The sequence below is a fragment of the Diplotaxodon limnothrissa genome, linkage group LG19, assembly GCF_057381915.1.
Source record: "Diplotaxodon limnothrissa isolate DT_005_m linkage group LG19, D_limnothrissa_male_GT1.1, whole genome shotgun sequence".
NCBI lineage: Eukaryota > Metazoa > Chordata > Actinopteri > Cichliformes > Cichlidae > Diplotaxodon > Diplotaxodon limnothrissa.
This window is the reverse complement of record NC_140614.1, coordinates 14,621,303-14,635,854: the sequence shown is the minus strand read 5'-3', so window position 1 is coordinate 14,635,854 and position 14,552 is coordinate 14,621,303. Positions and strand designations below refer to the sequence as shown.

Sequence of the window (14,552 nt, the reverse complement as noted above, 5' to 3'; positions counted from 1 at the left end):
TTTTTTTTGTGGGCTTTTGCTGGTCAAGAAGGTAAAAAGATATCAACTAAATCATATCATGATGAATTCTTGGCGACTAATTACTTTAAAAATATTTTTGCAATAGAGGTTTTCAGAAATGTTGTTAAGCAGGGGCAAATAACGCATCTAAATCTCAATATTTGTGCATTTCCCTGCCATCCTGTGAATATTGTGAGGTAAATCCAGGTTCTAAATTCTTGTTTCATTTTGTTAGAGTTACAGGTTTTGACAGTGAAGCTTTTGGATAAGACTTCTTTATTTTTCCATGAATCGGAAGATTCAGTCAACAGACAGAGAAGTCAATTTCTGACATGTTTCTGGAAATAAAATATTCCATCAGTCACTGAATGATATATGAACGAGTCCTCGGTGTAAAGCTTTAGATTACATAGAGGAATCCAAGTGGAAAGTTTGTAAGTGCTACTGAAGTGGAGATTTGTGGCTCAGAATATTAGAGGAAAGGGCATTTTGAAGAAAACAGCTGTTTGAAGAGGTGCTTGGGAAGAGTGTGCACGATATTGATATTTAAAAATCTAAGATACCGTACTTTCTGGACAATAGAGCGCACCTGTATATAAGCCGCATCCGCTCTATTTTTAAAAAATTTAAAAAAAAAAAGATATACAAGCCGCACCCAGCTATAAGCCGCAGATATCTATGATGAAAAAATAGATATTTACTGCATGTACAGAACAATCTTGTAGTGCAAATGTACAAGTATGTACCTGAACAGATTCTTTCCGAACAATGCCTTTTAACACGGCAGCAACTTTGCTGATTAAAACGTAACAGAACCAAGAGAAAATAACCGCTATTTATTTACCTCCATTTTTCCTGTATTTGAAACCACATGTCACTTTAATCATCTTCGCTGAAACCCATGTCATTTCATATGCATTATTCAGAGTAATCATGAAGGACAGCAGGTGGTCATTTTAAGCTTTCATAGATTTAAAGTGTTTCCATTTAAAACTCTAGCAGGTGCTGGAGAAGCCCACGTCTCTGGACGGTCTGTGGACGATCTTACTATTTGTACAGAAAACCCTGACACATACCTGCCTATGCAAAAATAATTCTGGTACAAATCTGTAACAGATCAGCTGGCTCTGTATAAAGGGTCTTTACATAAAAATGTTTAGTTGTAAACCTGTCTGGCAACATGAGCAGTTTCCCGAGAACAGAAATAACATTTTTAAAAGCTGCAAAAATACAAAATGGAAAAAAGAGGGCCTCTGGAGTGTTTTTGGTCACGTCAACGGAGATTGTGCTTGCCTCACAGAGGACTGTTATGTGAGTGATTGTTTTTGTTCTTTGAGTAGGCCTAATTGTGTGTTGTGTTTCAGATTTTTTAGTGCAGTACAAGGCATGATTTCACTTTCATGTTCACAGAATAATGATAGGAAGCCTCAAGATAGAGATTTAAGGAAAAGTAGGGCAGCACATAACTTAATGGCATGCAATGTCATTTGATTTTCTTTTTGGGGGGAAAATTAATTAACTCAGTAGCATCATATGAAATGGTTTGTAAAGGAAATGTTCTTTAAGCATGAGGTCAGCCTCAGATGAACTACACTACAAAGCAAATGCACACTCTGTCATGTGGTTTACATGACATTTTAACCTCTCTCAGTTCTGCTTAGACTTTACAAAACAGACCACTGACTAAAGCTGCTAAAGGTTCAGGTATTTCTGTTTACAGGAGGTGGACAACAAAACTGAGCTGAAAGTGCATACTAGACTTATTTAGTCAAATCCCCATATAGATTTCATCGTTTTTTTCAGGGTGCCTCCGTCTCACCCTATTCCTAGCAACCTCTTTTGTCACACCACCCCATCTGCATGTCCTCCTTCGTTACATCCAGGAACTCTGTCATCTTCCTTTTTACCTCCTGACTCACGGCTCCATATTCCGCATCGTTTGTCCATTATATCCACTAGCCTTCTGCTGCACGTGTCCCAAACCCTCAACCTTGCCTAACTATGTCTTCGACTTGAGCCGACTCCCTCATATACTAATTTCTAATCTTGTTCTCCAAAATGAATTGGAGAAAAAAAGCAATCGAGGGGGCCTACAGAAGTTATAGAAAAGATGCATCAATTTCAGAGCAATGCTATTGTGGAAAAAAGTGTTCGTAGCATGGGCACAAAAACGGTCTAACCCACCACTGGGACATTAATTTTACATTCCACATCATGTTTCTGTCCAATGTCATGGCCAAGCTAAGAGTGTGTATTTTATTTTCCTTTATTATGACAACCTTGATGCTTGATGACATCCATCAACGAAAGAGCAGTCTTAGACCTTTCGATAGTAAGAAAAAGGTATGAGCACCGTCACCATATGTTGTTTCAAAAGGGGACAATTTTCCAACAAAATTGATATTTTGTCACATAAACATTCCAAAGCACTAACAGGAAATGCTTTTGAGTTCCCCAGTTGTGAGAGAGGACTTTTATCTAGACTCACATTTTTCATTAACACTCAACAATCACACAGGGAGAAATGGTGGCGAGAGTTAGAGACTGCAATTTCTTCACTGACAGCACCCCCAATAAACCCAAATCCTGTGCAGCCACCAGGGGCACGGTGGGGTGAGGAGCATGCTGCTCCTATTTTCTTGTCAGAAAAGACATTGCCTTTATTTGAGTTCATATTGCTCTTTACTCTTACATTAAATGGCTGCATTCTGCTGAATTCACTGTCAAAACTCAGCCTGGAAATGTGGGAAAAGTTAAAATCGTGAAGCCAAGTTGAGGGAAAGTTGGTACACAAACAAATTCCTTACAGAGGAATTGCAATAATACGTGGCAATGATGAACACCAGCTCATTCTCCTTGTGGAACGATGTCACGTACGAGTCCATTATTTGTTTTAACAACAAAAACTTACCTTTTAATTTTTTTTAAAAAACTACATAATTTGGCTTCAGCTGAAACTGATTTACAAGACTTTTTTTCAGTGCCTTGCTTCCAGCATTGTGCAGCAGTGCTGAGTCACTGATGCACATAATAATAATACCTTAAGCTACATTTTCTAGGATTGCTCTGTTTTATGGTTGGTGGTTCAGCCAATTCTCCATCAGTCCATCAGACTGAGTAAAATCAGCTCTTAGATTATTTTGAGACTAATTTTACTTGCTTTATGAAATCCCACTCATCGTTTCTTTATTTATATATTACCCCTCAGCCGGCCAGCATGGACAACCAGTTTTGTCAGTTAATTGGATAACTTGAATGAGGTGATGTAGGATTATCAAATTGAGACTTTGTGCATCTACTCAGAGACTGAGGGGTAGCACTGGTGGCCACCAGTATTTTATTAAATGATCTTAAGCAATAGTTCTCCAGGATTTCTGAAGAACTGTCTTTGGTCATTGACTGCTTTTACACACATTTATAGTCCAGTCCTTGTACCTTACAATTTCCAGAGCAATGTGGTTTGTTAAGCAACTTACCACTGAACTATTAATCATTCAAGCTGAAAAAAGCCACCCAACTCAGGGGACAAATCAGTAGTTTGTCTCTGAATGATGGAGAACTTGGCAAAAAACCACCTTTAAATTTTATCTTCAGGCACTGAGTTATTACCGACCTGTCAGTAAAACACAGTTTGTTACCACTTCTTTAATTCAATCTATGAAAAGTGCTAAAGATAATGGCCTGAAAGGCATAAATTATTATTTCTGCACCAACAAGGTCAATCCCAAAAAGCTATTGGCCAAAAACGGCATTTCTAAGGATCGCGTGTGTCCTTGAGGACCTGAAGAAGTTTGTCCAGTAGATCTGCAGGAGTAGTAATATTTTGTGCTCATTAAAAATGTATTGTGCCATTCATTGTAGTTTTTAAGTCTGAGAAACTCACAAAAACCCATGTATCAAATATGATATGCTTGGCTTTAAAAGGTTAAGCCTGAAAGAATACAGAGGAAAGGCTGAGGTATCGCAGTTTACACAAGAACTGAAGTGAAAATCAGTGGCAAAAAGGATTTTTTAGGGACTGGTGAATCTGAGTTTTAAATTTATTCATTCAAATAGTCAGAGAGTTACAACAGATGGTGTCTACAAACATCTGTAAAACACAGTGGACACTCTGTCATTATTTTTAACAACATGTCAGGTAGTGATTTTGGGGCTCTCGTCAAAATTGATGGACTTATGAACACAGAAAAATACAGTCTGAATATAGTTGGTCATACCAAATAATGCCATTCATCCTCATTAGAATTGCACAATTAGTGTTCTAAATTGCCCATAAGTGTTAGCATCTATGTGTTAGCGCTGCGATGGGCTGGTGAGCTCTCCAGGGTGTACCCCGCCTCTCATCCTATGGCAGCTGGGATATGTTGCAGAATAAGCCTAGAGAGCTACCAAAAAAATCATTACCAGTAAAACCTACTGGTTGGAAAAAGCCACACACAGGGAGAACATGCAAACTCCACACAGAAATCACTGCAGCACCCTTCTCCTTCCTCTTTTTTAAATTCATTGTTTTAGTAGAAGTATGGTTTAGACAGTCAAGACTCCTTCAGGATAATTTGCTGATTTTTGCGCCCTACATTGCTGTACATAAAATATTTTTCTGTACTAAAATGCTGATAATATATTTTAAGCTGAAAGGAGAGAGCTGTGCCTATATATTTTAGTAATGTCCTCTTAAATTTACTGAGCTTTGTCCTCACTAGCCTTTCCAATAATTATTCTCAGTTCATGACACTTCTCAAATATCAGTATCCGTGATGGAATGACTGGCTGTGGCTTTAGGTTCTGTTCCAGCTCCACAGAAGAGGCAGGTGCTTTGTCAGTGTAATCCATTCTGACAGCCTGATAGTTTTCCATTTCCTACCACCTCATCTACTCTCTGCAGAGCTCCACTTGAGAGTTAAGTAACATGTTGTTCGGGGTTGACATAATTGGAGCAGAGGATGATAATTTCTTTAGAAATGTTGCTATTACTGGTGGCGAGCTGACAGGGGTCTGCATGCGACATGTTGCAGTTCAGCAATGATGTGTCTCAATGTGCAAAGGTGGGCATTTTTTCCTCTGCCGTTCACTCTCGACTGCAGTCCACCTAGCGGCTATTTAAATGCTCCATCTTCAGCCATTTCAAAGTCAGAGGAAGGCAGGTAGGCGATTTGGTTTCTCGCATTGTGAACACAAGCCTTCCTTTACTGTGCATGCAATGATAAAGTGGGACTACATCAGATTATTTTTTGGAGTTTTGGGATTTTGTGCTGACGGATAATCTTTGGCTTCAGGAACGATTCACTGTTTGATGTTCACTCTGCTTCACTCAGTTGATCCTCAAGCTTGTAACTCTTTAGATAATGAAGAACAGATGGATTACACATTAAGTATAGTGTGATTTGCATTTAAATGTGGCATACTTCCAACTGTCAAAGCTTTTGTCAACATTTTTTGCTGCAGGACTATTTAGAATAAATGACTGTTGGTGCAGCAGATCAGTCAGAAGCTCCATTAGAACTTGAAATTCTGAAACAATTTGAGGCACCATCAGGCCGACCCTCCTGGGTGATAAGTTAGCAGCGATGCAGGTGGATGCTTCTCTGGTGTCCTGGATTGTTGATTACCTGACAGGAAGACCACAATATGTACGTCTCCCACAGTGTGTGTCTGACAAGGTGATTAGCAACACAGGGGCACCACAGGGGACTGTCCTCTCCCCCTTCCTCTTCACCCTCTACACCACAGACTTCAGCCACTGCACAGAGACCTGCCATCTTCAGAAGTTTTCTGATGACTCTGCGGTGGTTGGATGCATCAGCAGGGATGATGAGACAGAGTACCGGGCTGTGGTCGACTCCTTTGTCACGTGGTGTGAGCAGAATCATCTGCAGCTCAACGTGGCAAAGACCAAGGAACTGATCGTGGACTTCAGGAAGACCAGGAAACACTTGACCCCTGTTTCAATCCAGGGGGTCAGTGTTGACATTGTGGAGGACTATAAATACCTTGGAGTACACATTGACAATAAACTGGACTGGGCTAAAAACACCACAGCACTTTACAGGAAGGGCCAGAGTCGTCTCTATTTTTTGAGGCGACTGAGGTCCTTCAACATCTGCCAGAAAATGCTGAGGATTTTCTATGAGTCTGTGGTGGCCAGTGCGATCCTCTATGCTGTTGCATGCTGGGGGAGCAGGCTGAGGGTCGCAGATGCCAACAGACTTAATAAACTGATCCGTAAGGCCAGCAATGTTGTGGGGATGGAGCTGGACTCCCTCAAGGTGGTGTCGGAGAGGCGGATGCTGTCCAAGATAAAGACAATGTTAGATAACACCTCCCACCCACTCCATGACATGTTGGTCAGTCACAGGAGCTCGTTCAGTGAGAGACTGAGATTACCGAAAAGCACCACTGAACGACACAGGAAATCATTCCTGCCTGTGGCCATCTCCCTGTACAACGCATCCACTTAACACACTGTTTGCTGCTACAGCTACACATGTTTCTTTTCCAACTATTTATTTATAAGTGACTTATGTATGTATGTATGTATATATATATATGTATATATTGTACTATTCTTAGTTAGCGTATTGTCTGTCTTGTCTTAATGTTGGTTTAAAATGGAGCACTGTAACAAAAAATAATTTCCCCCAGGGATCAATAAAGTATTCTGATTCTGATTCTGATTTTAATTATGTTACAGTCTGGTGGTTTTTTTGCTGCAAAAGCACGATTCTTACTTGGATACCAATAGTAATGATAGACCAAAATTAAAAACAGTAGGAAACATTTGCTTCAGCAATTTTGTCATAAGTGTTTGCATAAGATTAATATTCCTAAATTGTTACAAAATCTAGACTATACTTCAGACAACCCCAGAAGAACTGTTGAAAAGATGGCTTGAAACTGCACTGATCAGTATAGCCAATGAGTTCTTCAATGATCTAACGTCACACTGCACTGTGAATGGTGACATTGTTACCAAAAATTGAGACAAAGAACACAAAGAATTGTGTATGTTAATACTGATGTACCACAGGGATCTCTACTGAACCACTTTTGTTCTGGGAAATGCAGATCTCCATGCCAACAGCACACAAACAGTCTTCTCTTCTATTCCTCCTGACTCCTCCCATCTTATTGGCGAGTTGCTTGTCAGAATTTGTAACACTGCCCGCATTTAAAAATAAAGATCATATGTTTTATTTGACATAGTCACTATATATCAATGGTTCTATATTCATGACAGGAATTGGTGTTCAGTTGCTAGATTCCTTGCAAGCTTTTGTATGGACAAACTCCCACAAACATTGTTAGTTTCTTCCTCCAGTTAAGGGTTGTTTGGCTTTTTCATCTGTATTGATTTTTAACTGTTAATGGGAAATACATTTCCTTAAAACTCCCCAGACTTTATTAAGATTTTAAAATATGAAAGTTGGTGATCTTAAATTGCCCCTAAGTATGAATGTGCGTGCCCTGTGTTAGGCCTGTGACAGACTGGCCTAGGGTGTGGGTCTAGGGTGTACCCTGCCACTCAGCTATACTTAATACATAGACTTGATATCAGCCTCTTGGCTGGGATAGGCTCCAGCCGTTCTGAGAGAAAATGCCTTGTCAGAGGTCTGACGAGATGGGCAAGACTGCTTCAAGCTGAAAGGACATCACTTGTTACAACGCGGGTATGCAGAAGAGCTTCTCTAAAGAACCAGAACCTTTAACCTTGAAGCTCGTGGGCTACAGAAGATAACACCAGGCGCCACTGCTGTTAGCTAAGAACAAGAAACGGAGGCTAAAAATTGACATAATTCAACAGCATACTGGAAAAATGTTGTTTGGTCTGATGAGCCTTGATTTCTGTTACAAAATACAGATGGTGGGGTCAGAATTTTGAGTAAACTATATACACAATATGAAAGCATGGATCCATCCTGGCTTGTACGAACAGCTCAGGCTGCTGGTGGTGATGGTGAAACCGCACCACCCAGTAACATAGCTGAGGAGTGCATTTCGTTATAGGTATAATGCTTCAAAGGTATGCGGTATACAGCAATCAGCCATCATCGTTTTTCCTTAAACTTTCGTCATATAGAAAACTTAAGCACAACTATTTTGAATACACATTTCATGCTCGTTCCTCTTCTGAACAGACTAATTCAGAGCGAGCTGCACTGACCATTATGGTAATGCTGAATTGCTCTGGAGTCCATTATAAAGTAATTTGAAGACTCGCCTAATGCCACGTTAAATGCCACCATCAACACGTATCCATAACACACATTTCCTTTTCATATTAACACATTGTATTATTGTTATACACCAGGCAGTTTTTAAACAGCAATTTTAGTTTTATTTGCCTAATTTTGCCTATGAATATCTAAATGCACTTCTGTATTTGCCAGAGGCTTGTATCCAAAAAATCCATTAAAGAGAGCTGAGAGAGACACGGTCAACATGACTGAAACCTATCAATTTAAATGGCAAGTGTATTTCCCCTGAAATTACTCCCTAACACCTCAACATTTTTATAAGAACTAATTTCATTCTGTCATTAATCAATGTCAACAGGACGTTTTTCTTTGATGTGAGACCATTTTCTGCAGATCCACTTGTGTTTTTGAGTATGTGTGAGTGAGGTGACGTTTTTGTAACTTCTCTCTCTTGTAAACGATGCTGCACATTTCCATTAACACAGCTGTAATCAGTATTTATCTGGGCACACTGGGAAGACTAACCGTTTCCCAGGTGAATGCTAATAAGATGATAATAGAAACATACTTAATCTACTCCAGCTTCTTTTTAGACACCAAAGAATGGCTGTTACCTGATTTATCTAAACTTTGTATGTAGCCTGATTGGTAGAATGTCTGTTTGTCCTGTTTGCTCTGTTCCTAAACGAAATGAAGCTTTAACTCTTCAGATTTTATACCTGGTTTGTTTAGTTTTATCAGACTGTGCCATGTTCCTTTGTTGTCTGGAGTCATGCTCTGCTGCAGACCAATACAATTGGACAAAGATTCTTTTCCAGGAACAGTTTTTGGTTTAGTTACAAACTTTTTTTAAAACCCAACTACAAGGCACTCTTTGTTAGTTTCCTGTAATGCTGTGGTCTCTCTGAATCAAGGTCTGAGTGCACAACGTTTGTTGCTTTCCTTGTAACTGAAGAGAAACTTTTTTTTAACTTGTCATTTCCTCTCCAGGCACCGAAGAGACCAAACATGAGTATTTATACTCTCACCTGTGTGGCCTGTTAGAAAGTCCAGAATCCAGTCAGCAAGAACTTAACCAAGACTGATTACATCATGTGGTTTAATCGTGCTAAATGCCAAAGAAAAGCAGCAAGTTAAAAATAGTTTGCCGTCTTCCACTTATCTGTTGGGCCTATACAAACACTGTGGAGGGTCCTGTTCTCTTTAAATTGATGCCAACACCTGCTTAGTATTCCACAAAATCATTGACCACAAACACAATTGCTATACTCATAACAAAACAATTTCAAAGTGAATATTTTGAGATAAATGAAAGGTTTTTCTAACTGATTTATTCAGTTTCAGAACTGAAGGGAAGGATTTATGATGCGTGCTGAAGTCAGAACGTGGTTTCATTACAGAAGTGAGAGTGCAATATTTACTCCATTAGCAAAATATGGACATTTTTAGGTTCTGCTGAGTGATTTTTTTAGTTTCAGTACAGTTATTCTAAACTTACTCACTGTGCACGTAGTTTACATGTAGAGTCTATACACAAGTTATTGATTATTTTCATCATGTTAACTGCAACAGGAGGTGATTTCCCTGATTACAGAGGAGATTTCTGTTAATATCTGGGGCACCAGATATACTTGCACCACTTACATTGAATAATTGGGTTTGATTTGGAAAGAAAAACTGTTGCTATTTGTATGTTTTTTAAGAAAACACCTGGAGTCTGTAACTTCAGTATATCGAAGTTCAGACATGCTTGGCGTAAGCAGACAGTGAGAACTTCAGACAAAAATAGCTGATTAGCCCTGGTTGAGAAGGGAATTCTTTTGCATGTAAATGGTGCTTGTGTATCATCCATCAGTAATCAAAAGAATTTGGTCAACAGAAGCAGAAAGCTCACGCATCGTTCATGTATTCCACGCAGGCTCCATCACCCCCTTCGCCCTCAGCTAATGAACCAAAGTATGAGAAGCGCTGGCTGGATGCCGTCTCCCTGCCCTTGTTGATGGCCAGAGTCTCCAGATACAAAGCTGGCAAAGATAAATTAAGGTAAGGGTAATCCAGCATGATATAATTCACCTCCAAGGCGCACAGTTCACTGAGCGCAGTTGTTGGCTTAGCAAGCACTTTTCATTTAAGCGGGACGATGTTAATGCCAATATCTATGCACAGGCATAAACGGCTTAAAAGGTCACCGCAGCTACGAGGCTGTGGCTCAGAAGGTGTGACTGAGAGGACACTGGTCGAACTTGTAAAGGCTTTTGATTATTATACCCGTCCTTTTTTGTATTGATTTTCTTGTGCAATGTAATTTCACAACAGTTTTTTTTCCCCACAGGCTTTTTCAATCAGGCTTTTCAGTCATTTCGAAACTGTAGTACAAAATAAACCTACGAGGCCTGTTGTTTGATATTGTTTCACATTTGACAGTCATAACCTATAGATCCCAAATGGCAGGCTTGTATAAACTGCTGAAATGCATTGATTTTTTTCCCCTTTGTGTAGCAACCATTTCTTTCAGTTCTCTTTGTGTTTCTGTGCGTTTTCTGTCATTTGAAGCACTGATTTATTTGGGTTTCTGTTTTTAGAGCCATCTCCTCTCATACAGTGGGGCAAAAAAGTATTTAGTCAGCCAGCGATTGTGCAAGTTCCCCCACTTAAAATGATGACAGAGGTCAGTAATTTGCACCAGAGGTACACTTCAACTGTGAGAGACAGAATGTGAAAAAAAAATCCATGAATTCACATGGTAGGATTTGTAAAGAATTTATTCGTAAATTAGGGTGGAAAATAAGTATTTGGTCACCTCAAACAAGGAAAATCTCTGGCTCTCACAGACCTGTAACGTCTTCTGTAAGAAGCTTTTCTGTCCCCCACTCGTTACCTGTATGAATGGCACCTGTTTGAACTCATCATCTGTATAAAAGACACCTGTCCACAGCCTCAAACAGTCAGACTCCAAACTCCGCCATGGCCAAGACCAAAGAGCTTTCAAAGGACACCAGGAAAAGTATTGTAGACCTGCACCAGACTGGGAAGAGTGAATCTACAATAGGCATGCAGCTTGGTGTGAAAAAAATCAACTGTGGGAGCAATCATCAGAAAATGGAAGACATACAAGACCACTGATAATCTCCCTCGATCTGGGGCTCCACGCAAGATCTCATCCCGTGGGGTCAAAAGGATCATGAGAACGGTGAGCAAAGATCCCAGAACCACACGGGGGGACCTGGTGAATGACCTGCAGAGAGCTGGGACCAAAGTAACAAAGGTCACCATCAGTAACACACTACAACGGCAGGGAATCAAATCCCGCAGTGCCAGACGTGTTCCGCTGCTGAAGCCAGTGCATGTCCAGGCCCGTCTGAAGTTTGCCAGAGAGCACATGGATGATACAGCAGAGGATTGGGAGAATGTCATGTGGTCAGATGAAACCAAAGTAGAACTTTTTGGTATAAACTCAACTCGTCGTGTTTGGAGGAAGAAGACTACTGAGTTGCATCCCAAGAACACCATACCTACTGTGAAGCATGGGGGTGGAAACATCATGCTATGGGGCTGTTTTTCTGCCAAGGGGACAGGACGACTGATCCGTGTTAAGGACAGAATGAATGGGGCCATGTATCGTGAGATTTTGAGCCAAAACCTCCTTCCATCAGTGAGAACTTTGAAGATGAAACGAGGCTGGGTCTTCCAACATGACAATGATCCAAAACACACCGCCCGGGCAACAAAGGAGTGGCTCCGTAAGAAGCATTTGAAAGTCCTGGAGTGGCCTAGCCAGTCTCCAGACCTCAACCCCATAGAAAATCTGTGGCGGGAGTTGAAAGTTCGTGTTGCTCGGCGACAGCCCCAAAACATCACTGCTCTCGAGAAGATCTGCATGGAGGAATGGGCCAAAATACCAGCTACTGTGTGTGCAAACCTGGTAAAGACCTATAGTAAACGTTTGACCTCTGTTATTGCCAACAAAGGTTACGTTACAAAGTATTGAGTTGTATTTTTGTTATGACTAAATACTTACAGTGGGGCAAAAAAGTATTTAGTCAGCCACCGATTGTGCAAGTTCCCCCACCTAAAATGATGACAGAGGTCAGTAATTTGCACCAGAGGTACACTTCAACTGTGAGAGACAGAATGTGAAAAAAAATCCATGAATCCACATGGTAGGATTTGTAAAGAATTTATTCGTAAATCAGGGTGGAAAATAAGTATTTGGTCAATAACAAAAATACAACTCAATACTTTGTAACATAACCTTTGTTGGCAATAACAGAGGTCAAACGTTTACTATAGGTCTTTACCAGGTTTGCACACACAGTAGCTGGTATTTTGGCCCATTCCTCCATGCAGATCTTCTCGAGAGCAGTGATGTTTTGGGGCTGTCGCCGAGCAACACGGACTTTCAACTCCCGCCACAGATTTTCTATGGGGTTGAGGTCTGGAGACTGGCTAGGCCACTCCAGGACTTTCAAATGCTTCTTAAGGAGCCACTCCTTTGTTGCCCGGGCGGTGTGTTTTGGATCATTGTCATGTTGGAAGACCCAGCCTCGTTTCATCTTCAGAGTTCTCACTGATGGAAGGAGGTTTTGGCTCAAAATCTCACGATACATGGCCCCATTCATTCTGTCCTTAACACGGATCAGTCGTCCTGTCCCCTTGGCAGAAAAACAGCCCCATAGCATGATGTTTCCACCCCCATGCTTCACAGTAGGTATGGTGTTCTTGGGATGCAACTCAGTATTCTTCTTCCTCCAAACACGACGAGTTGAGTTTATACCAAAAAGTTCTACTTTGGTTTCATCTGACCACATGACATTCTCCCAATCCTCTGCTGTATCATCCATGTGCTCTCTGGCAAACTTCAGACGGGCCTGGACATGCACTGGCTTCAGCAGCGGAACACGTCTGGCACTGCGGGATTTGATTCCCTGCCGTTGTAGTGTGTTACTGATGGTGACCTTTGTTACTTTGGTCCCAGCTCTCTGCAGGTCATTCACCAGGTCCCCCCGTGTGGTTCTGGGATCTTTGCTCACCGTTCTCATGATCATTTTGACCCCACGGGATGAGATCTTGCGTGGAGCCCCAGATCGAGGGAGATTATCAGTGGTCTTGTATGTCTTCCATTTTCTGATGATTGCTCCCACAGTTGATTTTTTTCACACCAAGCTGCTTGCCTATTGTAGATTCACTCTTCCCAGTCTGGTGCAGGTCTACAATACTTTTCCTGGTGTCCTTTGAAAGCTCTTTGGTCTTGGCCATGGCGGAGTTTGGAGTCTGACTGTTTGAGGCTGTGGACAGGTGTCTTTTATACAGATGATGAGTTCAAACAGGTGCCATTCATACAGGTAACGAGTGGGGGACAGAAAAGCTTCTTACAGAAGACGTTACAGGTCTGTGAGGGCCAGAGATTTTCCTTGTTTGAGGTGACCAAATACTTATTTTCCACCCTAATTTACGAATAAATTCTTTACAAATCCTACCATGTGGATTCATGGATTTTTTTTTCACATTCTGTCTCTCACAGTTGAAGTGTACCTCTGGTGCAAATTACTGACCTCTGTCATCATTTTAAGTGGGGGAACTTGCACAATCGGTGGCTGACTAAATACTTTTTTGCCCCACTGTATATGTAGAATATTTCTGCACTGGGGGAAAATTATCATTAGCATCTTCACAGTAATTAGGAAGTTGTATCGTGTTGAATTTTCAAGTATCTACCATAAATCCATTGTTAATATGAGAGACTTTTTTGGGAGTGTCCCCTATTTGTGTAAAGTGATGGGTGCAATTTGCATTTGCTGCTGCTCATCGCAGTCCCAGTCACGAGGACAGCAATCTAAGCAGAGATGCCAAACCTCCACCTCTCCAAGCCACCTACTCCAGCTATTCTTGTGGGACACCGAGATATTATTATGCCATCCGAGTGACACAATCTCTGGTGTGTCCTGTGTCCGCCCGGGGGCCTCCCCTCAGCAGGACATGTCTGAAGCACCTTACATAGAGGCATCCGGAAAGCATTCTGGTCAGATGCCCGAACCATCTTAACTGGATCCTTTCAGCATGCAGAAGTATCCCCTCGTCTGAGCCCCTCCTCTAGCATAGAGCTCAACACTCTGTGTCTAAAGAAAAGCCCAGACAGTCTTCGGACCAAGATCCTTTTTTCCTCTGCTTGTATCCATGATATAATTTTTTTCGGTCACTACCCAGAGCGTGTGGCTGTAGATGATGGAACATGGATGCACCGGTAAATCAGCAGCTTCGGTTTAATGCCGAATTCTCTTAACATTCAGGCCGGTACAACATCTGCATCGCTGCACCAATCCATCTGTCAGTCTCCCCCTCCCTCAGTCCCTCACTCAT

At 41.2% G+C, this 14,552-nt stretch overlaps 1 protein-coding gene across 1 annotated transcript in view; it reads left to right on the top strand.

Moving 5' to 3' along the window:
• The window catches only part of sntg2 (syntrophin, gamma 2), a 113,323-nt gene that overhangs the window by 45,889 nt on the left and 52,882 nt on the right, over window positions 1-14,552 (top strand). The window contains exon 9 of the mRNA XM_085342705.1: window positions 10,114-10,238. Within this exon, the coding sequence (XP_085198831.1) occupies window positions 10,114-10,238 (125 nt within the window). The remainder of the gene's footprint in view (window positions 1-10,113; window positions 10,239-14,552) is intronic.